The sequence below is a fragment of the Bubalus bubalis genome, chromosome 16 (assembly GCF_019923935.1).
Source record: "Bubalus bubalis isolate 160015118507 breed Murrah chromosome 16, NDDB_SH_1, whole genome shotgun sequence".
Classification (NCBI taxonomy): Eukaryota; Metazoa; Chordata; class Mammalia; order Artiodactyla; family Bovidae; genus Bubalus; species Bubalus bubalis.
This window is the reverse complement of record NC_059172.1, coordinates 80,035,391-80,061,295: the sequence shown is the minus strand read 5'-3', so window position 1 is coordinate 80,061,295 and position 25,905 is coordinate 80,035,391. Positions and strand designations below refer to the sequence as shown.

General features: G+C 35.0%; 1 protein-coding gene across 3 annotated transcripts in view; it reads left to right on the top strand.

Moving 5' to 3' along the window:
* DCUN1D5 (defective in cullin neddylation 1 domain containing 5) overlaps positions 1-25,625 on the top strand; it is a 31,956-nt gene extending 6,331 nt beyond the window's left edge. For 2 of the 3 annotated variants that reach the window (XM_006063067.4, XM_025267021.3), the window contains 6 exons: positions 1,738-1,808; positions 2,220-2,311; positions 16,401-16,509; positions 16,599-16,703; positions 19,638-19,740; positions 21,960-25,625. In XM_006063067.4, the coding sequence (XP_006063129.1) occupies positions 1,738-1,808; positions 2,220-2,311; positions 16,401-16,509; positions 16,599-16,703; positions 19,638-19,740; positions 21,960-22,015 (536 nt within the window). In that variant the 3' untranslated portion in view covers positions 22,016-25,625. The remainder of the gene's footprint in view (positions 1-1,737; positions 1,809-2,219; positions 2,312-16,400; positions 16,510-16,598; positions 16,704-19,637; positions 19,741-21,959) is intronic. The other variant, XM_025267022.3, reaches the window with a different exon arrangement.
* Positions 25,626-25,905: the final 280 nt, after the last annotated feature.

Genomic DNA, 25,905 nt, shown 5'->3' with positions numbered 1-25,905 from the left:
TTTCTACTGAGAAAAACCGTAGTACATTGGCCCCATGTTGTGCTTATGAACTAATGATGGTGATATAAAATGCCACCTGAGCAGCCTTGGTCTAGTCCATGACATATAAGCTGGAGTATTTTTAGTCCTTAAGAAAGGAAACAAGTTTCTCTTAGCTACTTTAATATTTGAAGACTGTGTTTTCTTTCAAAAACCAAGTGTGGTAAACATATTTGTATCATATCTAGTTTTAAAATTTATTTTGGCCTTTTAAATTGAGGTATATCATTATATTAATTTCAGGTATACAACATAATGATATATGTTTTTATCACAAAATTATTACCACCTGTCACTACGCATGGCTACAAATTTTGTTTTCTTGTGATAAGAACTTTTAAGAATTTACTCTCTTGCTGCCGCTGCTGCTGCTGCTGCCGCTGCTGCTGCTGCCGCCGCTGCTAAGTCGCTTCAGTCGTGTCCGACTCTGTGCGACCCCAGCTATGCCATAGCTGGCAGCCCACCAGGCTCCCCCATCCCTGGGATTCTCCTGGCAAGAACGCTGGAGTGGGTTGCCATGTCTTTCTCCAATGCATGAAAGTGAAAAGTGAAAGTGAAGTCGCTCAGTTGTGGCCGGCTCTTCGCGACCCCATGGACTGCAGCCTACCAGGCTCCTCGGTCCATGGGATTTTCCAGGCAAGAGTGGGGTGCCATTGCCTTTTCCGGATTTACTCTCTTAGCTACTTTCAAATACACGAAATAGTATTATTAACACTATATTCCTCCTGCTCCATGTTACATCCTCAGGACTTACTAAGTTTGGAAGTTTGTACCTTTTGACCACCTTCACTCATTTTGCCCACCCCTGCCTCTGGCAACCACCAATTACTTCTCTGTATTTGAGTTTGATTGTTTTTGGTAGATTTCCTTATACAAGTGAGCTCACGTTGTATTTCCCTTTCTCTGACTTGTTTCACTTAGCAAAATGCCCTTGAGGTTCATCCATGTTGTCACAAATTTGTTTTACTCTTATCAAGTCAAAAGATAACATAAAAAATAGGAGAATTGATGTACTGACTTATGTTTAGTGTTACTAAGGGAAAAAATAGGAAAAATGTCCATAATTTTTGAACTAATGATAGACATAGCTGATTGAGGGATTAAGCATTTATTTCTACATTAAGATTACATAATATTCATGCTTTACTAGGAAAATACCTCATTCTGGAATCTCAGTGTAGCCATTTCTTATATCATTATTGTTATATCTTTAAAAAAGGTTTAAATTTTTATGGATATATTTCAGAAGGTTAATGAATGACCATCTGTTTTAGTAAGAAACAGATATTCTCCTCTGTTTACAGTCTTGAATTGTGGGTTGGTACTGGCACATTCTAGTAGAATAAGGAGCTCAAACCTTCTTGTGCTTCTTTATATTGATGCATTGTCAAAAAATTTCTTCAGAGGAAGCTCTCAGTAAATGTATTTTTAAGGATAGATTCAAGTGATTGTACAACCTAGTGATTGTCATTAATGTTTGTTTTTATGTCCTTAATTATATTTTATAATATGTTCAAAGAGGATTTCAAAGTTAAAAAAAATCTGTACAAATGTTCATACTTTATCAAAGGTATGTCAAAATTCAAAGTCAATTATTCACAAAAAAATGTTATGTATTCATAAATTCCTTTAACACACTGTTTTATGTTGATATAAAGTTATAACAATAAAATATATAAATTATTTTTGTCTTTGAAGGTCCTGATGAAGTTGTAGGGCCAGAAGGAATGGAAAAATTTTGTGAAGACATTGGTGTTGAACCTGAAAATGTATGTTTTATTTTTAAGTAGAATGGAATGCAAGTGGGGTATAGCATATTCATAAATTTCTAAAAATTAGAACAGTTTAATCTTATAAGAAACTTTTGTTTCTTCATGAATATTGCAGATTTTCATTTAGGTTTTTTTAAGTGAATTTAATTGGGGCATGTATTATCTTTCTTGATATAAATGTCTTTTGTAATAGAGTAAGCGAGATTCTACCTTCAGAAACTGTTAGAATATTTTGCTTTTAAGAAATTGACCCATCTAAATTTCTTTACAGTTAATAATTCCAGAGATTGTACTCTTTAATAGTTGAAGGATGGAAATAGTTGTATAAAAATGCTCTCCATGATAAATATAGACATGATAATCTCTGTGCTGACTTCTCCCCTATCCTTTATGTTCTGTTCTTTCCAGATTATTATGTTAGTTTTAGCGTGGAAATTGGAGGCTGAAAGCATGGGATTTTTTACCAAGGAAGAATGGTTAAAGGGGATGACTTCATTACAGTAAGAAATTTTTTTAAAAAACAAATTTGATGGCCTGTTTGAAAATCTTAATTGATATTTTGTGCTTCGTAATTTCAGGAGTAAGGCTTCACCTTAAATTAGTTTAATCTATAACAATCAATTTAGGATTGAAAAAAATTATATTATGGTCTTTGGCAAATGAACAGTTACTCCATTTTTCATATTTTCTAAGAAAGAATCTTTAAGCAGTTCTGTTAAAACCCACCTATTCTCCTGATGCATGAATTAGAGCTTTATGATAGAAGTTATTTACTCATGGAATGTATGAGCAATGAGGGACTTCTTTCTCAGAATACAGAATTCTACTACGTGAGTAGTTTATTCTTCGGCAGTTCTGAGCTCTGGGGCCTCCTCTCTCTTCAGTTTTATACTTAACTTAAAAAAGAAATTTGAAGTGAGTTACATGACAGTTTTAAAGAATAAAAGTAGAAATATTGTTTGGCATTAATAAGTGTGCAACATTTAGCCATTTTATAGTTGTATACTTTCAGATTGCTGCTTTTGAATGCTTTTATAAGTTACAAAATTGCTTCTTTTTCACAAAATTGCTTCTTTATAAAAATAATTTGATTTTGGCTTTCCAGAAGCCAAACTTTGAAGCAAACTAAAGTGTGCTTAGTTTCAATTGGTAATTGTATGTTAATTTTATATTATGTCTTATTCCTGAAGTTCATCCAGGAAGTAATTAATAATCAACATTCTAAAATAGAGCAAGCATAAATTTATAATATTTGTGGAGCCCCAAACTGGAGGTTAATTAGTTTCCTGTTGTATGTTTTTAATTAACATGCTTAACTGTTCTTTACTCTTTGTTTGCCTATCCTTAACTTTCAGAATACCAGTTTTTTCAAGTGTATTTGTTCATATGGAACTTAACTATTTTTGAATTTTCAGTGTCTAATATTTTCTAATTCTCCTTTTAAACCAGCATTAACATTTAGATATTTTATGTGTGTATATACACTCACACAGATGAAAAGAGAACACACTCTCACTTTTATTATTTATAGATGAGATGAGTCTGAAATTCATAGAGGTGAAGAAAATTTTTGCCAAAGTTTACATAGTTCCTGTGTAACTAAGAATAGCAGAGCTAGAATTTTAATTTCCTGATTACCAGTCTACCATACTGCGCTTCCTATTGTGGCATTCCTTTGTTAGCACTCTATAAAATAGAAGGCCATTATCAACTTTAAAATCATAGTGTTTATAACCAAGACCACAAATTCTGCTGTTCATCTAGGTGTCATAACATGCCAGATTAAAATAATGTTGCTTCTGAAATTCTTTGAGCTGTTTGCCACCATTTAATTAATTTTTTAGAGAAAGATAAACTATACAGGAGTATGCAAAGAATATAAAGAATTTTATACAGCTCAGTCTGTTTTATTAAAACCTGTATTGGTGTCACATAGCTCGTTAATTGTGAGACCTTTTATTTGGCATTACAGTTGCTTTTTGTACTCTTCTGCTGCTGCTTTTGTCCTACTTTTTTCAATATCTCAGCTAACAAGTGTTGGCATATTTTTAAACCAAAAGTTTCTAATTGCTTTTGAATAACTTGATATTATATAAGGAGCCTCTGTATAACAAATATAAACAAAAATGTTTCTAGTATTTACATATGGCTTTAGGTATATCCTAGGAAAATTGATGAACCCATGAACATGTTGATTATTAGGAAATCTTTCCAGTAGGAAGTTCACAGGCTTTACATAATAAAAGCAATATTTAGCTCTTAAAATTGACCCAGAGGTTTTTGTTTCACTCATGTATTATCCCCTACCCATTTGCCTAGAGCTCTATAGTGTAGAGCCTTGAAGTTACTAAAATTAGGCAAGCGTTCTTGACTGGGAAAATAGTTTTTTTCCTCTGATGATCTAGATTGCTATGTGATGTACAAAGTATCTTTTTTTAGTTGGCTAAGTCTTATTATCCCCTGAATATTCTTATAAGGAACTTGTATAAAAGTTTACAAAATAAACCAAGGGAGTCCGAGCTCTTAGTTTTTTAAAAAATGTATAGTTTTTAGTATACTTGGTTTTATATAATTATAAAGTATAAAATTTTACAGACTTGGTTCTTTTTATAATTCTGTATATTTTTAGGATTTAATATAATCTGAACATAGTTATTTGATGATTCCTGAATCACTGTAATGTAGTTATCAGCTGTTTCAAATTAATTAATTTTAACCCTTAGAAAACTTGAGTAGAGCTCTGCTAAAGAATAGAAACAGTCTGATAGTTAAGACATACATTATGGTAAAGAATAGTAGACTATCATAATCATGGTTAATTAAAATCTGTAATGGTGTAATACTTAACTGTTTTCAGAATACTTTTTTGAAAACATTTATTTATTTTAAAGCTGTTATTCATACAGACTTTCCATAACTGAATTGTTGTTTTCTTTTGTGTGAAAGAATTTACGGGTATGAATTTGTACATAATTGGAGTAGAATGGTCATTTTGTAAGTTTTAGGGATGTGATTGCCATATCCTTTCCAGATAGTTTGCTCTATTTTGTTTTCATTGTTGTTTATTAATAGTCAAATTTCCCTTCAAGTCAGATTTAATTTAATCTATATTTACCCTTATTTTATCTAAGATACTGTGCCGCTTACTGGTGATCACAGTGAGGTGTGGGACACAGCTTTTACTTAGTTACATTCTAGCAGGGCAGGGAAAGTGTTACAATACTGTAAACAGAAATAAATCCCCAGTGGCTCAGCGATAAAGAATGTGCCTGCAATGCAGGAGATGAGCGCTCTATCCCTGGGTCAGAAAGGAAGTGGCAACCCACTCCAATATTCTTGCCTGGGAAACCCCATGGCAGAGGAGCCTGGTGGGCTACAGTCTACGGGGTCTCTGAAGAGTCGGATACGACTGAGAAACAAACCATAGATCCATGTGGGATGGGACAGATGTGAGTAAAAATAACAGATACTGTGAAAGCACAGCTGCTAAGGGGATGAATTACCGCTGAGTAGACAGGCAAGTCTTTGCTATAGGTGTGGCATTTGAACTAGACCTTGAACAATGATTAGGATTTTGATGGTTGAGGATATAGAAAAATGTTTCAAGAGAAAACTGTGAGCAGAGCCTTGAGAAGGAAAAACATGTCTAGTTTGCTGGAATCAAAAGGTACATAAAAGAAACTGACAGCAGTTTTAAACTCCAGATAGTTGAGATATGGCTGCATTATGCAGGACTTTGACTAAATGTTGAGAGAGTTTAAACCATGTGTTTTAGCTTGAGAAGGCAGCAGGTTATTGAGCACAGGAATTATCAAAGATTTGGGGGATGATTTCAATAGAGTTGATTTTTCTTTTTTTAAAAAAATGTTTTAAGATCATATACTCTTGAAAATCTTAGGAAAACTGTGAACCCTATCCCCGTTAAAATGCACAGATGTTGCTACACACAAAATGTTGCATATGGATCTTCTTCCTTGCATCTATAGCGGCAAGATTCCAAGGATACTTGAAAATTTTATTCTGCCATACTTACTGGAGCAAAGGACTTTTCTCATATGTACCCGCTGAAAGTTTGTTGTTGGAGTGAAGATGAGTTATGGTGCTGCTAGAGAAAATTGCGGGCATAGATCTTTGGAAAGAGTATACTTGATTATGATCATGAAGAAAGAGGGGAAAGAATAGCACCTGATGAGAACACTAGTACACTAAGCTGTCTTCCAGTAGCCTACAGATTGTATACCTTCTGGTCTCTGTATTGAGCTCTGTGCTTTGAAGAGTAAAGGCTTGACAGACTTTACTTTCTTAAAGGAGAGAGGAATGGGGAACATTTATATAATTTTTTTTGGTGCGAGTAGAAGAGTTGAGTAGATTGTATGCTATACTGTGTGTGGCATGTGATTTATCATTCACTTAGCATTTGGGGCCCAAGTACCAGTTGTCGTTGGTGTGGTTCTTCCCCTTTGCTCTCCCGCAGAGTCACCATGACTGTTCAGAATGTCCCCTCTCCACATTTCCAGATGCCTGCAGAGGTGGATTTTTTGTATTGTTGTGGTCAATAGACCTGATTCAGAGAATGTTCTAAATCCACAACTTTGTGAAGAAAATCCTTCCTATTACAGCATCAGTGTGTCACAGCATTCTTATTGGGGCTTGAAGATTAAGGAAGAGAACCTCACTTAGACCTAAATGAAGATTTTCTCTCATTTTAAAGGTCATTAATGAAGCAGAAATTCAAGTCTCTCTTGTTAATAGAATGTTTAACAATATTCAGGAAATTAATCCCCAAGCCTTTATGTTGAAATTTAAACCCATTTCTATTCATTCTAACAGCAGTGACTTTGAAGATGGTTATCGTATTGTGCCAGTGTTCCCTGAAAACTATAATCTGATATTCAAAAATAGACTATTCTTATTTTCATGCTATACTACTTACAGTATGTGTTTCTTTTTAGTTCAGAAGAAATATTCTTCCTACCTTAAGAGGTATCAAGATTATTAACTCCTGTGAGTCTATTTTGGAGCTAGATTAAATATCAGAATTGCGTGTTAATAATAGCTTGGGCATGTTTACTGGTTTTGCTGGGTTCAGCCATGTCTTTATGATGTTTGTGATAAATGTGGAAGTTTGTGTTCTAATTTTTTTCACTTTTCTCTAAGAAGAAACATTGACTGTCAGTTCTATTAAATTTTTTCTCTGCTGAAGGTGTAGAGGAGCCATTAGGAATGATAGTTTGGAGAGAGCCACCCATGTGAAGACGATTTTCAAGCCCGTTAACTCAGCCTGTCAAGCTAAGAATTGTGTTACACATTTAATACATGACCCTCATTAGTAACCCTATGGCTGTCTCATTGTTTTTGTGGTTTTAAAATGAGAAAGAGACTGGAAAAGATTAACTTGCCTAAAGCCACATGGCTGAAAGTGGAAAAATTGGAATTTCAATTCTCTGTTTGACTTGAAACTTTGTTCTTTATCTCTGTATTATTGAGGTCTCATCCTAAGTAATATTGTTACTTTGTGTATCTCCCTGGAGAATAAAATGGCAACCCATTCCAGTGTTCTTACCTGGAAATTGCATGGACAGAGGATCCTGGTGGGCTACCTACCATCCACAGGGTCACAGAGTCAGACATGACCAAGCAACTGAGCACACACAACTGTGGAATGTAAAATATTTGGAAGGGATTGTAATCTCTTAGATTATCTCCTAGAGAGACTTGTCAGTCACTACTTACATGCTTAACAATTCTGTTTGAACTATAGTTTTCCACTAACCTTTTCCCAGATGGGAATTTTGAAACCTTTTGTAATACATCATCTACTTTGTGTTTTATTTTTGATATTCATACCTTTATTTAACAGACAGTTTTGGAATGCTTGGGCCTATATGCCAGGCCCCATGTTAAACCTATGACGATGATTTTTGAATTCTGGAAGTATTGAGAGAAAAAAAGCTTTTAAAGTAGGGAGGTATCCTTTAACTTGTTTTCCCTTTGGAATCTCAAGTCTGTTAAGATTTTGTGTGAAAATGTGAGTCACATCATTAAAAAAAATGTGAAAAGCTGCTTGAAGAAGCTCTAAAGATATAGAAAACTAGGCCCCTACTTAAAGGTAGGTCCTGGTGGGAACAGGAGCACCTGTGACTAGTCACTTCTAGTACTAGGACCTTCGGAACATTCTCAGTTGACAACTCAGGAGATACTGAAGTTTTGAGATGTCCCAGTTTTCAAACACTATTATAATAGCATGTAATCTCAGAATTTGTTTCTTTTGCGTATTCTTCTGGTAGAAGTTAACTGCATTTTCAGCTTTCATTAAAACTTTTTCATAGAATGAAGAATGTTTGCACTAGTAGAAGCCATTTATTGAAATAGTAAATAATAAATTTCTCATAAATGATAAGAATAAATTTTTCTTATTTCTTCTTGAAACATTTTGTGTACTTATTCATATGTAAGGAAGTAGGCCCCAGACAAATTAGATGATTAACTTATCCAAACTTTGATTTCCATTTCTGGCAGTTACGGCATCCTAAGTATGCAAACAAATCATTTCCCATATTACACACCTAAATGTTGGTTAAAATATGAAACATCTTTTAAAAAACATACTTGTACTTGACTATAGAAAAATAAATCAGAAGCCAAAAATTATGAGAGATGGTAATTCCATAGGGCTCTGTGGAGCTGGCATTTACCCTGAGGATACCTGCCTGTTCTTAGTCAGCTGGGTTAACCTTTTATGCCTGTTGCAAACTGTAGACAAATTGCAATGAGAATCATGTTAAAACCTCGCACATTTAGTTATTGATGCCAAATCTATCCAAAAGATGGAGACTTGTTTGCTTGGGCTTGGTTTGACATATGCAGTTGGAGACAAAGGGCTTCTAGTTGAGAGAATTCCTAACTAAAAGTGCTTTTTGGGGAGTTCCCTGTTGGTTAGGATCTCAAGACTTTCACTTTCATGGTCCTGGCTGGGTTCAGTTGCTGGTTGGGAACTGAGATCCTGCAAGCTGAGAGGCATCGTCAAAAAAAGGAGCTGTTTGTCATGAGGATGTAGACACAATCCAAAAATGCATTTTAGTCTTGTCTCAGGTAATTAGTACTCCCATGTGTTTAGTGGAAGCAGTTCTGTACAGGAAAGCATTTTAAACAGAAGCCTCAATTTCTTCAGAGAAAAGTTCAGTGATCGTTAACAATCAAAAATCACTAAACAAGTTAGGAAACAGATCTTAAACTTCAAAATAAGACTCTTTAAGGCTAGTATTTTGAGTTATTACATCTCAGTATAAAATAACTACATTTATGTGTATTAAAAAAAGAATGGTCTCAGATGATCAGATTTCAGATAATTTCTAAAAGCAAAATATATAAAAGATTTAAAACTCAGTAGATGAACTAACTGCAAAGGAGATGGATATAAATGGTGACCTACCATATTTGAGGAAAATAGAAAAGAGGCTAAGAGCTATAGTGGATTGATTTTTTAAAATTAATTTTGAGTCTGTTCTGCGAATTTTGACTGTGTTCTCTATATTCTAGATTTAAGTCCTTCATTGAATATGTGGCTTGAAAATGTTTTCTCCGTGTCTGTAGCTTGTGTTTTTATTCTCTTACAAGGACTTTTATACAGAATAAAAGTTTTAAATTTTGATGATGTCTGGTTTATTAGTTTTTTCCTTCTTATGTGTTTTAAGTGTCAAGTCTAAGAATTCTTTGCCTAGCCATAGATCCTGAGGATTTTTCCTTATTTTTTTTTCCTAGAAGTTTTATATTTTTACATTTTACTTTTAAATCAGTAATGCATTTTGAATTGATTTCTATCAAAGGTATGAGACTTAGATTTTGGTTTATTTCTTTATCTGTGGATGTCCATTTGTACCACCACCATTTGGTGCAGAAACTCTTTCTCCTATTGAATTTTACCTTCATCAAAAAGCATCTGGCCTTACTTGTGTAGTCTGTTCTGGGTTCCCTGTTCTGTTCTGTTGATCTTCTTCCACGACCACACAGTCTGCATTACTATGTACTCAGTCTTGAAGTCAGGTAGACTGACTGATCTTTTCTCGATTTTTTTTTTAGCTACTACAGTTTCTTTCAACCTCCTTTTTCTTTCTTGGTCACACTGTGTGGCATGTGGAATCTTAGTTCCCTGACCAGAGAGTGAAACCTATGCTAGGTATGGAGTCTTAACCACTGGGCCACCAGAGATGTCCCGCTACTACAGTCTCTTTGCTTTTCCAAAAATTTTAGAATAATCTTACATATTTACAAAAAATCTTACTGAGATTCTTGTTAAAGTGCATGTGAATTTGAGAAGAATTGACATCTTTACTCTTTGACTCTTCCAAGATAGGTATGTCATCATTTACTTTGGTGCTTGGTTTCTTTCATCATTTTTTTGTAAAACATGGACGTCCTGTACATACATGTATTCTAAGATTTAAACCTAAATATTTCATCTTTATTTTAGTCACTATAAATATTCTATGTTTAATTTTAGCATCCGTATGTTCATTATTAATATATAGAAATAGAATTAATTTTTGAATGTCCTGTATCCTGTGAACTTGCTGAACACACTTATTCTAAGATTTTTGTGTGTGTGTTCTTTGGGTTTTCCACATGGACAATTGTGTCATATGATTATGACACAAAATAGGGCCAGTTTTATTTCTTTTCTGGTCTGTACATCTTTTATTTCTTTTCCTTGACATATTGCATTGGCTAGAATGTCTACTACTATGTTGAATAAGTGTGGTGATAGTGGACATCCTGTTTTGGTTCCCCATGTTAGAGATAAAGAACAGTTTTTCACCATTAAGTATTGTTATTGGTAGGTTGTTTGTAGGTTTCTTTTTTTTTTTTTTAATCAAATTGAGCAAGTTCTCTTTCTGTTTTTTTGTGAGTTTTAAGGTGAATAGATATTAAATACTTTAAATACACTTTCTGCATTAAGTCATATAGTCATGTGGTTTTTCTTTTTTTAGCCCATTAATGTGCTTATGTTAATTTTTTTGTGAGTACTGAATCAGTCTTGCATACTTAGAATAAATCCCACTTGATCATGGTATATAATTATATATTGTTTAATTCTATTTGCTAATATTTTGTTAAGGACTCATGAGGGATATTGGTCTATAACTTTATTTTCTTTTTCTTATTGAGTTATAATGGACATAAAATGTTATATTAGCATCAGATGTAAAACATAAGGATTCAATATTTGTATATATTACAAAATTAAGGGCTTCCCAGGTAGCTCAGTGGGTAAAGAATCCATCTGCAATGCAGGAGACATAGGTGACATGGATTTGATTCCTGCAATACTATCACCATAATAAGTCATTAACATCCATCAGTATATATAGCTGTACATTTTTTTCCTTGTGATGATTTTTTTTTTAATTGTCCTTGATTTTAGGGTTAAGGTAATACTGGCTCTATAAAATAAATTGGAAAGTTTTTGCTTATACTTTATTTTTTGAAGGAAGTTGTAGAATTGATCTTCAAAGATGGTGAAATTCTCCAGTAAAACCACCGGAACCTGTATATGTCTTTTATAGATGTTTCTAACTTTTGAATTCAGTTTATTTAATAGTTTAATAGTTACACAACTCAAATATTGGTCCATGTCACCTGTTTTGTTTTTGGCTATGTTGGGTTTTTGTTGTGTTGCATGGGGGCTTCTCTTGTTGCAGAGCATGAAGTAAGTTGCCCTGCAGCATGTGGGATCTTAGTTTCCTCATTAGGGATCGAATCCGCCTCATCTACATTGGAAAGTCAATTCTTAAAAAAAAATTTTTTTTTTTTTATTTATTTGTTTATTCATTCATCCCTTTAGGGCGGTGCTGGGTCTTGATTGTTGCAAGGACTTCTCTCTAGTTGCAAGGAGCAGGGGCTGCTCTCTAGTTGTGTGTGGGCCTCTCACTGCGGTAGCTTCTCATGCAGAGCCGTGCAGGTGTAGCTTGTGGGCTCAGTAGTTGCAGCTTCCAGGTTCTCGAGTTGTGGCGCATGGGCTTAGGGCTCTGAGGCATGTGGGATCTTCCTGGATCAGGGATCGAACCCATGTCTCCTGTATTGACGGGTGGATTCTTGACCTCTGAGCCACCAGGGAAGTCCTGGAGAGAGAATTCCTAATCACGGGGCCACCAGGGAAGTTCTGAGTCTGTTTCTTCTTAAGTTATCAAAGTTATATCCTTTTGATACCTGCAGGTCTAATGATATGCTTTGTTTCATTCCTGATACTGATAATTTAATTATTTACTTTTCCTACTTGCCATAGATTCAATCTGGTCTTTTTCAATAATCTAAGCTCCTATTTTTGGAATCTAGATAAGATTTCAAAGGCAGGAGCTTAGATTGTTGACTGAGACTGCTTTCTTCTTTAATGTTTGTATTTATATTTAGTGCTATAAATTTCCCTCTTAGCACTGTTTTGTATCTCAAACAATTTGATATATGTTTTCATTTTCATTCAGTTCAGTATATTTTTTGGTTTCCATTCCTATGGACTATTTAGGAGTTGGTTGTTTAATTTCTAAGTTTTACCTTCTAGTTTGGCCTCATTGTGGTCGAAGAACATATTCTGTGTGATTTCAATTATTTTATATCTGTGAAGATTTGTTTTATGGTTTAGGATTGAAAAGAAGTATTTTGTTGCCATTGAGTAGAATGTTCTTTCCATGTCCATTGGATCCTGTTGATTGTTGGTGTTGAATTCTTCTACACGTTTACTGATGTTCTGTGTTGTTCTGTCAATTGCTGAGAGAGAGAGAGATTGAAATCTAACTGTAATTGTGAATTTGTTTATTTCTCCTTATATTTTGCAGCTCTCATCTGGTGCACATGTTTGGGATTGTTCCATCTTCTTGGTGGATTGACCTTTTGTCATTATGTAATATTCTTTGCTCTGAAGTCTGCATTAGCTGATACTAGTTTAGCCACCTCTCATTTCTTTTAGTTGTTTGTACAGTATATCATTTTCTATTCTTTTACTTTCAGCCCGCCTATATTGTTATATTTAAAGTCAGTTTCTTCTGAACAGCATAGTTTATGGTGTTTGTTGTTGTTGTTCCACTCTGTCAGTCTCTAATCTTACAATTGGTTAATTTAAAACACTTATATTTGATGTAATTACTGATGTATTAGGGCTTAAGTCTGCCCTGTATTTTACAGTTCAAAAATTGTGGTTCTTTTGTTATATATTTCTTTCCTTAGACTTTCAGTTTCTTTGCTGATAGTTTGTATCTTTTCATTTGTTTTAATTTCTTCTTGATTGCTTACTGGAGCATTTTTATAACTGCTTTAAAATCTGAGTTGAGTGATTCTGAACATCTTTAGCATTTCAGGGTTTGCATCTATTGATTGCCCTTTTGATGTTTGAGATCTTGGTTCTTGCTATGGCCCGCAATTTTTTTTTTAATTGAAACCTGGAAGATTGGAGTATGATTTTGTTATGAAAGTCTGGATCTTACTTGAGGCTTCTGTTTTAGCTAGCTTCCTCTAATACCACTTGGGCGGGAGAGTTGAGGGCTGTTGCCTCATTAGTTTCAGGCTCCCATAGAAAGTGAAGTTCCTCTCTGCATCCTTGACGCCTGGGGAGGGGTCCTCATTACTGTCAGCGGAGGTGAGAGGCCTCCGCAGATGCTTGGTCTCCACTGACACTGCTGGAGTGATGGCCGCGGTCCTGGGTAAAGCTGACAGCCTTGACTCGACATCCTCCTCTGACACTCCCAGAGTGGAGGAGGAGTGTCTGCTTTTCACTGCCTGATGGGAGTACCTTGTGGTTTCCGCTGACACTGCAGAATTTGAGAGGGCGACCTGCTTATATCCTAGTGTTTTGTTTGTTGTTTCGTCCCTAAGTCGTGTCTGACTCTTTTGTGACCCCATGTACTCTAGCCTGCCAAGCTATCTGTCCATGGCATTCTCCAGGCAAGAATACTGGAATGGGGTGCCATTTCCTCCTCAAGGGGGTCTTCCCAATTCAGGGATCCAACCTGAGTCCCTTGCGTTGGCAGGAGGACTCTTGACCACTGAGCCCCCAGAGCGCCCCATATCCTGGTGAGGGTGGACCATTCAGTTCCCCCCATTCAGGCTTTGCTGGCGTTGGTAGGGGTTGAGCCAGTTTTCTCTTTGGTGTTTGACTGGAGAAGAGTGGTTTGTTGTTTTTTTCCCTTAACGATTTCTGTCTTGCCAGATTGCTTACTTTGGGCTAGAGGGGGAGAGCAGGCTTTTGTGTTTGTTTATTTTTTGTCTGCCCTCATTGGCATTTCTGTTTTGCTGACTCCTTCAGCTCCAAGCTGGGATAGATGAGGCAAGAAGAAAACCCAGGGAACATGCTACTATATCATTTCTCAGATTCTTTCAGAGTCTTTTTATGTTTGTTTGTTTGTTTTATGTTTGTTTTTTATATAATGTATAGGGCTTTTAATTGAATTAACAGGAGAAATGTGAAATAACACTTCATCTTCTTAGAAGCAAGTTGTTTCTCTTATTTTTTCTTAAAGTGAACTTTCTGCCTTCCTTCCCCATCGTACTCTACTGCCTCTTTTCTCTGCTCCATTTTAGAAACAGATCCTTTGAAAGCAGTTGTCTAGGCTTCTTTTCTCTAGTTTCTCCTCTTTCGCTCTTTTAAACCTATTCTAGCAAGACTTTATCCTTATAGCTCCTCTGGAAATCACCCTTGTAAAGGCCTTATTTACAAGTGAATAATCAAACCAGTTAATACTGACAAAGCTTTGGGTGAAGCTAAAATTGTAGAGGGAAGTCTGTAGCATTAAATATTATATTAAAGGGGGGGGGAAGGTCTAAAACCAAATGAACTGGTATCTAATTTAAGAAAAGGATTAACCCAAAGAAAAAAGAAGAAAGGAGATAAAAAATGTTCAAACCCTGGTAAAACAGAAAAAAGATACAATTGAGAGAATTAAGAAATTCTGATGAGGTAATCAAGAAGAACAAAAAAAAGGCAAAAATATATAATAATCATGTTAGAAAATATTATAAGTATTTTAATTGGCATATTTAAGTAAAATTATATGTGAAATAAGTAATCAGAAAAGTGTATAAAGGACCAAAACTGATTCAAAAAGACATAAAAAAATCTGAATGGTCTAATAACCATTTAAAATGCTGATTTAGTAGTTTAAAGGTTTTTCTTTTCTTAGTAAAAAGGCCCAGGTGGTTTTTCAGCTACTGAGTTTGTTCATATCCTGAATCCAATGTTGAGTAAACTTTTTTTGGAAAACAGAAGAAAGTGTACCATTTTTCATTTTGGTTTTTTGAGGCTTATGTTATAAGCTTGTTACAAGACTAGCAAAAAAAATGTGAAAGAATGAAATTTACAGCCAGTCTCATTTATGAACAAAGCAAAATATCCAGCAGTGTATAAAACAGGTAACATGACCAAGTTTGGCTTATTCTAAGAATGCAAGCGTTAAGCAACACTAGAAATTTATTCAGATATTTTACACATTAATAAACTGATAAGTTACTACACATCACATTGTTGATTTAGAACAGTGAAAGGCTTGGTTAAATCTGAGAATGCTAGGTGTGTTGTCATGAGTACTGAAATCAGTTTTGCGTGGAAAACTATTCGTCACAGTAGATGGCACAGCTAATTTGATTGAAGGGAGTCAGATGATCTCAGAGAGGACAAACTGTGAGTTAGTTTTGATGAGAAATTTTTTGACAAAATATTAAAAGGAACAGCATATCAAGTAGATAAAATAATATGTGCTTAAAGCATAGATATGGCATTTGGAAATGGTAAGTGAATTATAACTAGAGCACAGTTACATTTTAAGGATATTGGGCCCTGGCTGGAGATGAGATTGGAAGTTTATGCCAATTGTGAAAGGCTTTGTCTGCCTTATTTCTTGCTAAATAATGGAGTAAATCAACCCAGGTAAAGTCAGAAAGCCAATAATACTTTGGAACATCCCATCTCTTTAGTTCCTTATATTTAGTTAGCTGTACCTTTAGAGATAACATCTATTACTTGTTTGCATTCTTTTGTATATGTACCTGATGTAAAGTTAGGTGCTGTCACTGATATACTTAGATTTTTTGTTTACTAAAAATGTAGTAGGAATCTGAGTTTATAACTGAATCACTAATATAATGTATTTCCTCTGGATTACCTACTAAACTTTTAAAAGCAATCATGGTTAGTCTCTTTCACCAAGATGGTGCCTGAGAATTTGTGTCAGAGGCCTGATTAATTTTATTTGTTCTGTCATTTTAACTTTATGTGTGGTAAAAGCATATATCTTAGTATGTTTCTTTTTACCAAATATTTGTGATTTTATTCGAGGTTATGCTTGAGTTGTGGGTGTTTTTTTTTTTAAAGAAAAGTTATTGGAGTGACCTTTCATAGATTGCCAGGTTTTCTTTTCCCTTTTTCCCTTTTGCATTGTATTGGTAGATAGAAGGCAACAGTTATTCTAAATTTGTGAATCAGAGATTTTAAATGTAACCTAACTTCATAAATGTGCTCACTTTTTTATTTAATGCATTCATTCTAACCCCCAAAGATACTTTTATTTAATTTTCTTAATTATATAACATTTGATTTTTTAATTTAAGGTGTGACTGCACAGAAAAGTTACAGAACAAATTTGACTTTTTGCGCTCACAGTTGAATGATATTTCTTCGTTTAAGAATATTTACAGATATGCCTTTGATTTTGCAAGGGTAGGTGAAATTTGCATGTTTGCAATTTTAATATTTTTTTTATTATCTTGAAACCACACTTAGGAAAACTTTTTTATCTTTTGTTTTAGGATAAAGATCAGAGAAGCCTTGATATTGATACTGCTAAGTCTATGTTAGCTCTTCTCCTTGGAAGGACATGGCCACTGTTTTCAGTATTTTACCAGTACCTAGAGGTATGTATATATTTTTATTTTTAAAATAATATTTAAAAACTTCAGCTGAATGAACAGCATACCTTTGAATGAATAAAAACAAAAAGACGGTAGCTTTTAAAAAAATCTGTATAAGTGGTTGAAAATTTGTTTAAATGTATACCTATCTGCTCTCATTTAGACATGAGTTCATGTTCATTAATATATTTTGTGCATAAGCTGTGTATATTCCTTTCCTCACAGATCTTCTCCCTTCAAAAAAAAAAAAAGATAAATCTTCAAAAAATATATTTTAGCACAAATGCCCTTAATGTAAAATTAGTTTCTTGGGATTTTTCAGGAGAGAATTGATGCTAGTGTACAAATCTCAAGCTTCTAAATCAAGTTTCTTTCTATATACAGAATATTAGACTGAAAAAATCAATTTAAGAGAACCAATTTTAGTATTAAAGCTTAGGCTCAATCTAAAGAATTAGAATAAACTTTTAATATCTTGTTGTTCAGTTGCTCAGTAGTGTCTTACTCTTTGCGACCCCATGGACTGCAGCACGCCAGGCTTCCTTGTCCTTCACCATTTCCTGGAGCTTGCTCAAACTCATGTCCATCGAGTCGGTGATGCCATCCAACCATCACGTCCTCTGTTGTCCCCTTCTCCTCCTGCCTTCAATTTTTCCCAGCATCAGGGTCTTTTTCAGTGGGTCGGTTCTTCCCATCAAGTTGGCCAAAGTATTGGAGCTTCAGCTTCAGCATCAATCCTTCCAATAAATATTCGGGATTGATTTCCTTTAGGATGGACTGGTTTGAGCTCCTTGCAGTCCCGTTGAGTTCAGTTGAGTTCAGTTCAGTCGCTCAGTTGTGTCTGACTCTTTGCGACCCCATGAATCGCAGCACGCCAGGCCTCCCTGTACATCACCAACTTCCGGAGTTCACTCAGACTCATGTCCATCAAGTCGGTGATGCCATCCAGCCATCTCATCCTCTGTCGTCCCCTTCTCCTCCTGCCCCCAATCCCTCCCAGCATCAGTCTTTTCCAGTGAGTCAACTCTTCACATGAGGTGGCCAAAGTACTGGAGTTTCAGCTTTAGCATCATTCCTTCCAAAGAAATCCCAGGGCTGATCTCCTTCAGAATGGACTGGTTGGATCTCCTTGCAGTCCAAGGGACTCGCAAGAGTCTTCTCCAACACCACAGTTCAGAAGCATCAATTCTTTGGCGCTCAGCTTTCTTCACAGTCCAACTCTCACATCCATACATGACCACTGGAAAAACCATAGCCTTGACTAGACAAACCTTTGTTGGCCAAGTAATGTCTCTGCTTTTCAATATGCTATCTAGGTTGGTCATAACTTTCCTTCCAAGGAGTAAGCGTCTTTTAATTTCATGGCTGCAGTCACCATTTGCAATGATTTTGGAGCCCAGAAAAATAAAGTCTGACACTGTTTCCACTGTTTCCCCTTCTGTTTCCCATGAAGTGATAGTACCAGATGCCATGATCTTAATTTTCTGAATGTTGAGCTTTAAGCCAACGTTTTCACTCTCCACTTTCACTTTCATCAAGAGGCTTTTGAGTTCCTCTTCACTTTCTGCCATAAGGGTGGTGTCATCTGCATATCTGAGGTTATTGATATTTCTCCCAGCAATCTTGATTCCGGCTTGTGCTTCTTCCAGCCCAGCATTTCTCATGATGTATTCTGCATATAAGTTAAATAAGCAGGGTGACAATATACAGGCTTGACGTACTCCTTTTCCTATTTGGAACCAGTCTGTTGTTCCATGTTTAGTTCTAACTGTTGCTTCCTGACCTGCATATAGGTTTCTCAAGAGGCAGGTCAGGTGGTCTAAGGGACTCTCAAGAGTCTTCTCCAACACCACAGTTAGAAAGTTTAATATTTTATGTCCCCAAATATGAGATTGTACTTAGATATAGTGATTACTGAGACATATATGCTGAATTTATAAAGGAAGTATTCTTTTGGAAGAAAGGCTTTATTCTTGTACCTGTTGTTCAAGGTGATTCTAAGAAGATACTGTCCTTTTTTTCCATTTCTTGCTTTGGTAGTGTTTTTTTGTTTTTGCAATTTTGTCTTTTATTTTGTCTTTTATTTTATTTATTTGGTGTACTTCTTACCATTTTTTGAATATAGATGTTTTTGCTTTGAAAATAATTTCTCATGAAGCTGATTGTTTATCATAGCAAGTTCCCCAGATTAGTTTTGATTAAAGCTTGTGATAAGAGACAGTAGTATAAAAAGGTCTTATGTGCACACTTAAATCTTTTAGCCTAATAAAGTAGATTAGTTGATGGATATTACCTATCTTCCTCATATTAGTAATTTGGGGACAGAGATAAATATTCCTTGTAAAAATATTCCCATGTAAAGGTTGCTGAGAGAACTAAATATTTTCAAATGTTTGTTGTGTGGAGGGTGTTTAACATACATTATCTTTTAAAATCTTTATAACACCATTTTGAATTATGTTTTATTTTTACTTAGCCAATGAGTAACTTTCCCAAGGTCACTCAATTAAGTGACAGAGGTAAGACTTGAACCCAAGCTTGTGGCTAAAGATTTGAAGTTGCATAACCTTATGCAAAGAAACAATTTAATGAGAAGCAGCAGGAGGGAGTTTACTGTGTATATGAAACATTATATAGCTTGATCTCACTGGTGATTACACAGCATATACATTGGTAAAAATTTATTGAGTTTTACCCTTTTTGTTAGTGCCCTTGATGCTGTTTTATTCCTCAGGAATAAAAAAGGAAAAAATAAATTTGAAGATGTTAACATCTAGATGACCCTGAAAATTCTCTTAGAAACACAAATAATTAAAAGAGGAATAACTGTTTTAGGAAAGACTAAATCACAACAAAGTTACAACTATGTTTATTGAAGTCAAATCCTAATAGATATTGCTTGTTCTGTAATCCAAATGTTTATATCGTTTTCTACAGCAATCAAAGTATCGCGTTATGAACAAAGATCAGTGGTACAATGTGTTAGAATTCAGTAGAACAGTCCATGCCGATCTTAGTAACTATGATGAAGATGGTGCTTGTAAGTATATAATACAATGTTTTCTTATGAAAATATAGTTCTTAAAGCTATTGAATGAGAACATGGATTTGTGTAGCATTACTATAAAGAATTTAAACTTCCTAACAGACCTTCTTGTTTTAATTGTGTGGGAAGTGTAGGGGGGAGGCAGGTATAGAAGGTAGAGAACTTACATTGAGCACCGTTATAAAATCTGTGCTGGTAAATATTTTCAATTACTTGGTAGCAGAGCACTATAGCTAAATTCAGAATATAATTTCTGCAGCTAGAAGCTAAAATTCTGCTTTATTCCTGTCTTTCCTGGCATTTTACTATGTAAGAAAAGTGCAGTCATGATTTTAAAAATAGGAACGCAAAACAGCTATAGTAGCAAAAGCTTTAAATTTAATATCATAATATCCATTCACAATATGGCAAATAATGTCAAAGTAACTTCCTTCAGAAATTATTGAGTAAACAGTCAATAAACTATGATTAAAATATCTGTCAGTCCCCTTGAGTGGAAAACCCAGGATGCCATAGGTGTTGGAGGCAATGATGAATTATTTAGATAAGCCAGATGAATTTTCTAGAGCTGTAAGTTTTTCACTCCCATCACAAGTTTGGCTGCATGTGTTGTTTTCATGTTGCAAAGCATTGTATAGAACAGATTGTTATTGCTGTTTAGTTGCTAAGTCGTGTTGAACTCTTTTGCGACCTTATGGACTATAGCTCTCCAGACTCCTCTGTCCATGGGATTTCCCAAGCAAGAATCCTGGAGTGGGTTGCCATTTCCTTCTTCAGGAGATCTTCCCAACCCAGGGATTGAACACGGGTCTCCTGCATTGGCAGGCAGATTCTTTACCACTGAGCCACCAAATGTAAACTGAGGTTAATGGACTTCTGTGACACTGAAGAAACAAAATGCTGAAAAAAGGATAACTTTATTTCTTTCTGTATATATTATGTCTTCCATTTACAAAATAGTGTAAAATTTAATATTTTTATAAATAATACCTTACAGCAGTAAACTGGCAGCTCCAGGACTATGTCTGGCCTGTAGATACGTATTTTCATGTGCATTTGAGTCAGCGTTTTAACTGAGAGGTTTTGAATAAAAATATAGCTTCTAGATTTGTTTGAAAAATTACAAAATCTGACAGAAGTGTTCCTGTGTTCTTCTATAGGAATTAGGTTGAAACCACGTAGTGGCTTATGTTGCACTTGCTTTCTGGTGTGCTGGTCCACAGTATGACAACATCTAGGTTGCTTTTCAGTTGTCATTTATTATTATGCTGCTACTGCTGCTGCTAAGTCGCTTCAGTCGTGTCCGACTCTGTGCGACCCCATAGACGGCAGCCCACCAGGCTCCCCGGTCCCTGGGATTCTCCAGGCAAGAACACTGGAGTGGGTTGCCATTTCCTTCTCCAATGCATGAACGTGAAGAGTGAAAGTGAAGTCGCTCAGTCATGTCCGACTCTTGGCGACCTCATAGACTGCAGCCTACCAGGCTCCTTCGTCATCTCCTGTTTTTCTTACAGTAGAGAAATACCCATTAAAAGCGAGAGAAAAAGTGAGCTCACCAGAGGGTTGTAAGAAGAATAGGGCAAGCATATTTCTTTATGGCAATGAGTTTTCCCTACATTTCCAAACAATAAACAGTGAGGTTTAAATATTGCCTGTCTGACTTCTGTAAGTAAGTAAATTTGAACTCCCTGTAATATAAAAATATCTTTTTACAATAGTTCTTAAGGCAGGTGTTGATATTTATTAGGTACTTGCTTTGTGTTCAGATCTATAGTAGGTCTTGAACCTGGAACAGTATATGGCCACACCTTCAGTACACTTACACACTTCTTGGTGAGGTAACAGAAATACTACGTCAAAACACTTTTCAGATTATTTAATAATTAATTGGCAGAAAGCCATGGGCAGTTAGAAAAAGGAAGAGGTTAATATTGACCGAGTTATCAGAGAGTTCATAAAACACTTAAATCTTGAGAATGTGGTTTCTACAAATATCCATTGTGGAAAGTCCCTTATGTTTGTTTTTTTTTTAAAAAAAAAAAAACAAAAACAAATGGCCAAGAAAGCACCTATTAAGTAGAAGAGGGAGTCTGGAAGGAAAATACCTAAAGAAGGGAAAGGTCAGTTCCCTATTGTCACCATAGAGTTTGTTTTATATAATTTAAGAGTAAAGTTCACTGAATTCTAATAAAAGTTGTTTCTTTTATTTCTAGGGCCTGTTCTTCTTGATGAATTTGTTGAGTGGCATAAAGTTCGTCAAGCATCATAGCAAGAAGTATTGTGAAGAAAATGCAAACCTTTTGATCCTGACGTGTGTACAGGCTAATGAGATGAGAGGGGAAAAAACCTAAGGGGTGCATTTTCATTCATATGAAAGACTTCTCATAGTACTTTTTTTTTTCCTTTTTTTTTTAAAGGACGTTTTCTTGTTACATGTTATGGGCGTTGAGCCACACCTCTTCTGAGACTGAATATTGAAGTTTTTGTTTTGAGTTACGTTTATAACATTTATTTCAGAACAATAAAGATTCAGATTTGTGACAAAGGCCTTAAAGTGAAGATGTCCGTTGAGTGTCAAGAGTGGTATTTATTTTTGTAAATTTTAATTCTTGAATTTTAGAAGTCTGTCATACCAGAAATTTGTGGAATTTTAAAGGTTTTAAACAGTCTTAATATTTGGCAGTGTACTCTGTTCATGGTATAGCTCATATATTCATCTCTGCACAATCAGAAAGAATATTTATTGGTCTTGACTTCTTGGGTAATTTCTGATGCAGCTAATAATAAAATACATTTCTGGACATTGGGCAAGTTTAGCTGTGATTTTCTGTGAAAGTTGCCAACATATTATGCATATTTTTTATCTGAAAAGTTTACAGTTGGAAAGATTATTGTGTTGTTATTTTGTTTTCTAACCATTAAATAGTATTGTCAATAAGTATAAATCAGCATCGTATGTATACTCTTAATGTGAATTTTACGTTTTCTGTATTCTATCAGTTTAAAATTCCATTTATATTAGAAAGAGCAAGTTTCATATATTAATGTTCTCAAAATCAGTTAGCCTTATGAGAAAATTAAGACCATTATTGAAGCTGTATATCATCATTATTGTTGTTGTTCATGACATATATGTGATCTTTTTAACTATCATTTCGTGATTTGGGGAGTTGTGTTGAGGACCACTCCATCCCAATCCCCCTTCTTTTTGGTTATGTGAGAACCTTAGCTCTGATGTTGTGGATTTAGTTAAAATATATATTAGAAAAACGAGAATACGGACTCATGGGAGAACTCTGGGTGTAATTGTGCACAACTCAAGGGTACCATTTACATTGGTACAAATTACATTGCTAATTGTCACAATTCTCTGACCGTTGGCAGTGAAGTTTCCTGAAGACAGGACCGTGTTTTTTCTACTTCACACAAAAGATGTCTTTTTGGACTAGCAGCAGCGCTGTTTTTACGTTCCTCTTAAACCATCCAATATCCCAGTGAAATGAAAACCGTGTTCACATTTACAGTCAAGTCACAGCTTCAGGAATGTTAATTCCTAATTATATGGAGAAAAGTAAATAGGTTGCTTTTCCATAATAACATTTCTATTGGGATTTAAGGTAAAGGTTGGTTTTTGGTGGTGAATTTAATGAGTGATTACAGTAGTGATTACTTAGGGAGAATAGCATTTTAAATAATTATATGTTTTTGCTTTTTTTTTTTTTTTTGCTTTTTGGTTGAGAAAGAATGATTGCCGTTTTTATTTCTTCATGACATCACTATGTATGACTTTGTGAAACACTGATATAATAATGGAAAATAGTTTTTCCCTTAAATGTTTGATAAGGATAATTTTCCTGGAATACTGTGTCAAGTATTAGAATCACTGAATTATCGGAACTGAGCATTCTGACAGTGAGTGTTACAACATTATGACTGGGCTTTTAGTATTAAATGTATTATAAGTACAGTCAGTCCTTGAACAACATGGGTTTGAACTGTGTGGTTCTGCTTATAGGCAGATTTGTTTTCAGCAAATATGCAATCAACCCTCTATATCTATGGACCCTGCATCCATGGATAACAGGACCTGTGGGTATAGAGGACCAACTATGGGGCTTGAGCATCTGCAGATTTTGGTAAACTTGGGGGCTGCTGGAACCAGTAGCCTTTAGGTCCTGAGGGATGACTGTAAACACTTAGATTTTTAGACATTTGAATCTTTATGACTCTTCAGGGGACAACTTGTGAATTTGAAGAATATTGCCCATTTTTATTTAATTCCAAAATATATAATTTAAATGAAATTTTATAAGTTGTCAATTTATGGCCTGAAGAAAATAGTTTTGTCTTTATAAGAAACATTTAAAAATTATAGATAACCCTTTAAAGAAATAAAATATATGAAACAATTTACTTTGCTTACTTATCCAAAAATTCCTTTAAGACTTTGAATCTGGAAATTTAAATAAAACTTACTTTATCCTAAAGTCAACAGCCCTGTTTTACTCAGGCCGTGCTTGGTTTACTCTCTTGCTCTTTCTAATTGTCTAACCTTCTTAGAGTCATAACTCACTTATTTTGGAAGCAAACTTAACTCTGCCTCATTCATCTCAGGATGTGGGCTTGTCCCTTCTGGTCATTTCTTTTTTAATTTGTATTTGAACATCATTTAATTTATTGGAACTAATGATCAAGAGGTTAAATAATATAAGTAAAGAGGATAGTATTAAGGAGCCAGCAGTATGAAAAACAAATCTGTTGGGGCTCTTCTTTTAACTAGTTAGCTTTAAGTGCCTTCCCAGGAATCCTGTTGTAAAACTTCCTTTAATGTGGAATAAAATTCACTGGTGCTTTATAATTAGAAACTACTTTCTTCTTATAGAATAACATATAGATGGAATACTACTGGAAGAAAGTAGAGCCAGGTGTTGATTCTGAACTGTGAGTGGATGGCGAGGTTGTCCCCCAACCCCTTGAAGCCAGTGATTTTTTAACAAGGCATAGTATCTTGAGGAACTTGCCAGTTATTCAGGTAACTTATTTGAATAGGAGATAGAAAATGGTGTGTTGTGGGCTTATCTGACTTTATTGCAGTGTTATCTCTTAATTGTCTTACAGTGTCTTCTTTTTTGACTGCTTACAGTAAAACTCTTGATGTAATCCATTTTTGGTTGTAATTGTATTTTTATGTGTAATGTACAGGTTTTGTTGAGTTTTACTTGGAAGTACTCTAGTGTTTCTTAAAGGGCTCCCTGGTGGCTCAGTGGTAAAGGATCCACCTGCCAAGTAGGAGATGTGGGTTTGATCCCTGGGTCGAGAAGATCCCCTGGAGAAGGAAATGGCAACCCACTCCAGTATTCTTGCCTGGAAAATCCCATGGACAGAGGAGCCTGGTGGGCTACAGTCCATAGGGTCGCAAAGAGTCAGACATGACTTAGCGACCGACTACACACAAGTATTTCTTAAACTGGAATTTGAGGGCCTTCTGTGGGAATGTTAGATTGACCCTGAAGAGTACTTCTCTTAAATTCAAATGCCTTTTTCATCTAGTGAGCCAAAAATTTATCTTTAGTAGAATTAATGCCATCACTTTGTGCAGGGAGGTGAGTAGGATAGTAGAATTTTAAAGCATAGTAGTTAATGTAGAGTATTAGCAATGAAACATTTTACTTTGAACAGATGATTTCTTTGTCAAAACATGTCCTTTCTTCTTAATTGATGATGTGAAGTTATGAAAGCATTTATTTGAAATATATTACATACTCAGCTTGATAAACTAGAATACTGACTTTTTTAAAAAAAAAAAACTGCTTTCTTGAAGGGTACTTAAAACTGTTGTGATCATTCCTAATTCAATAAAGTCTTGTTTGGGCTCTCAAGGCTCTTATGGCCTAAAGTTTTGTAGCACATCTCATGTGCTTACTAAATGTCTAAAGCATCAAATAAGTTGAGGACACTTTAATTTACATAATTTAAATGCATTTCTCTGTTAAACTAAGAGAAAAGGCAAAGCCGTCTCTTAATCGTACTTCTAAAGAATTCATAAAGAAGAATCCTCTTTATTGAGATAGTATATTTCTTGAGTGATATTGGGAATCATTATGTGGAAACATTTCAAGGTAGTGTTTACTCTTCAGGAGAAAAGAGAAATAGCACAAA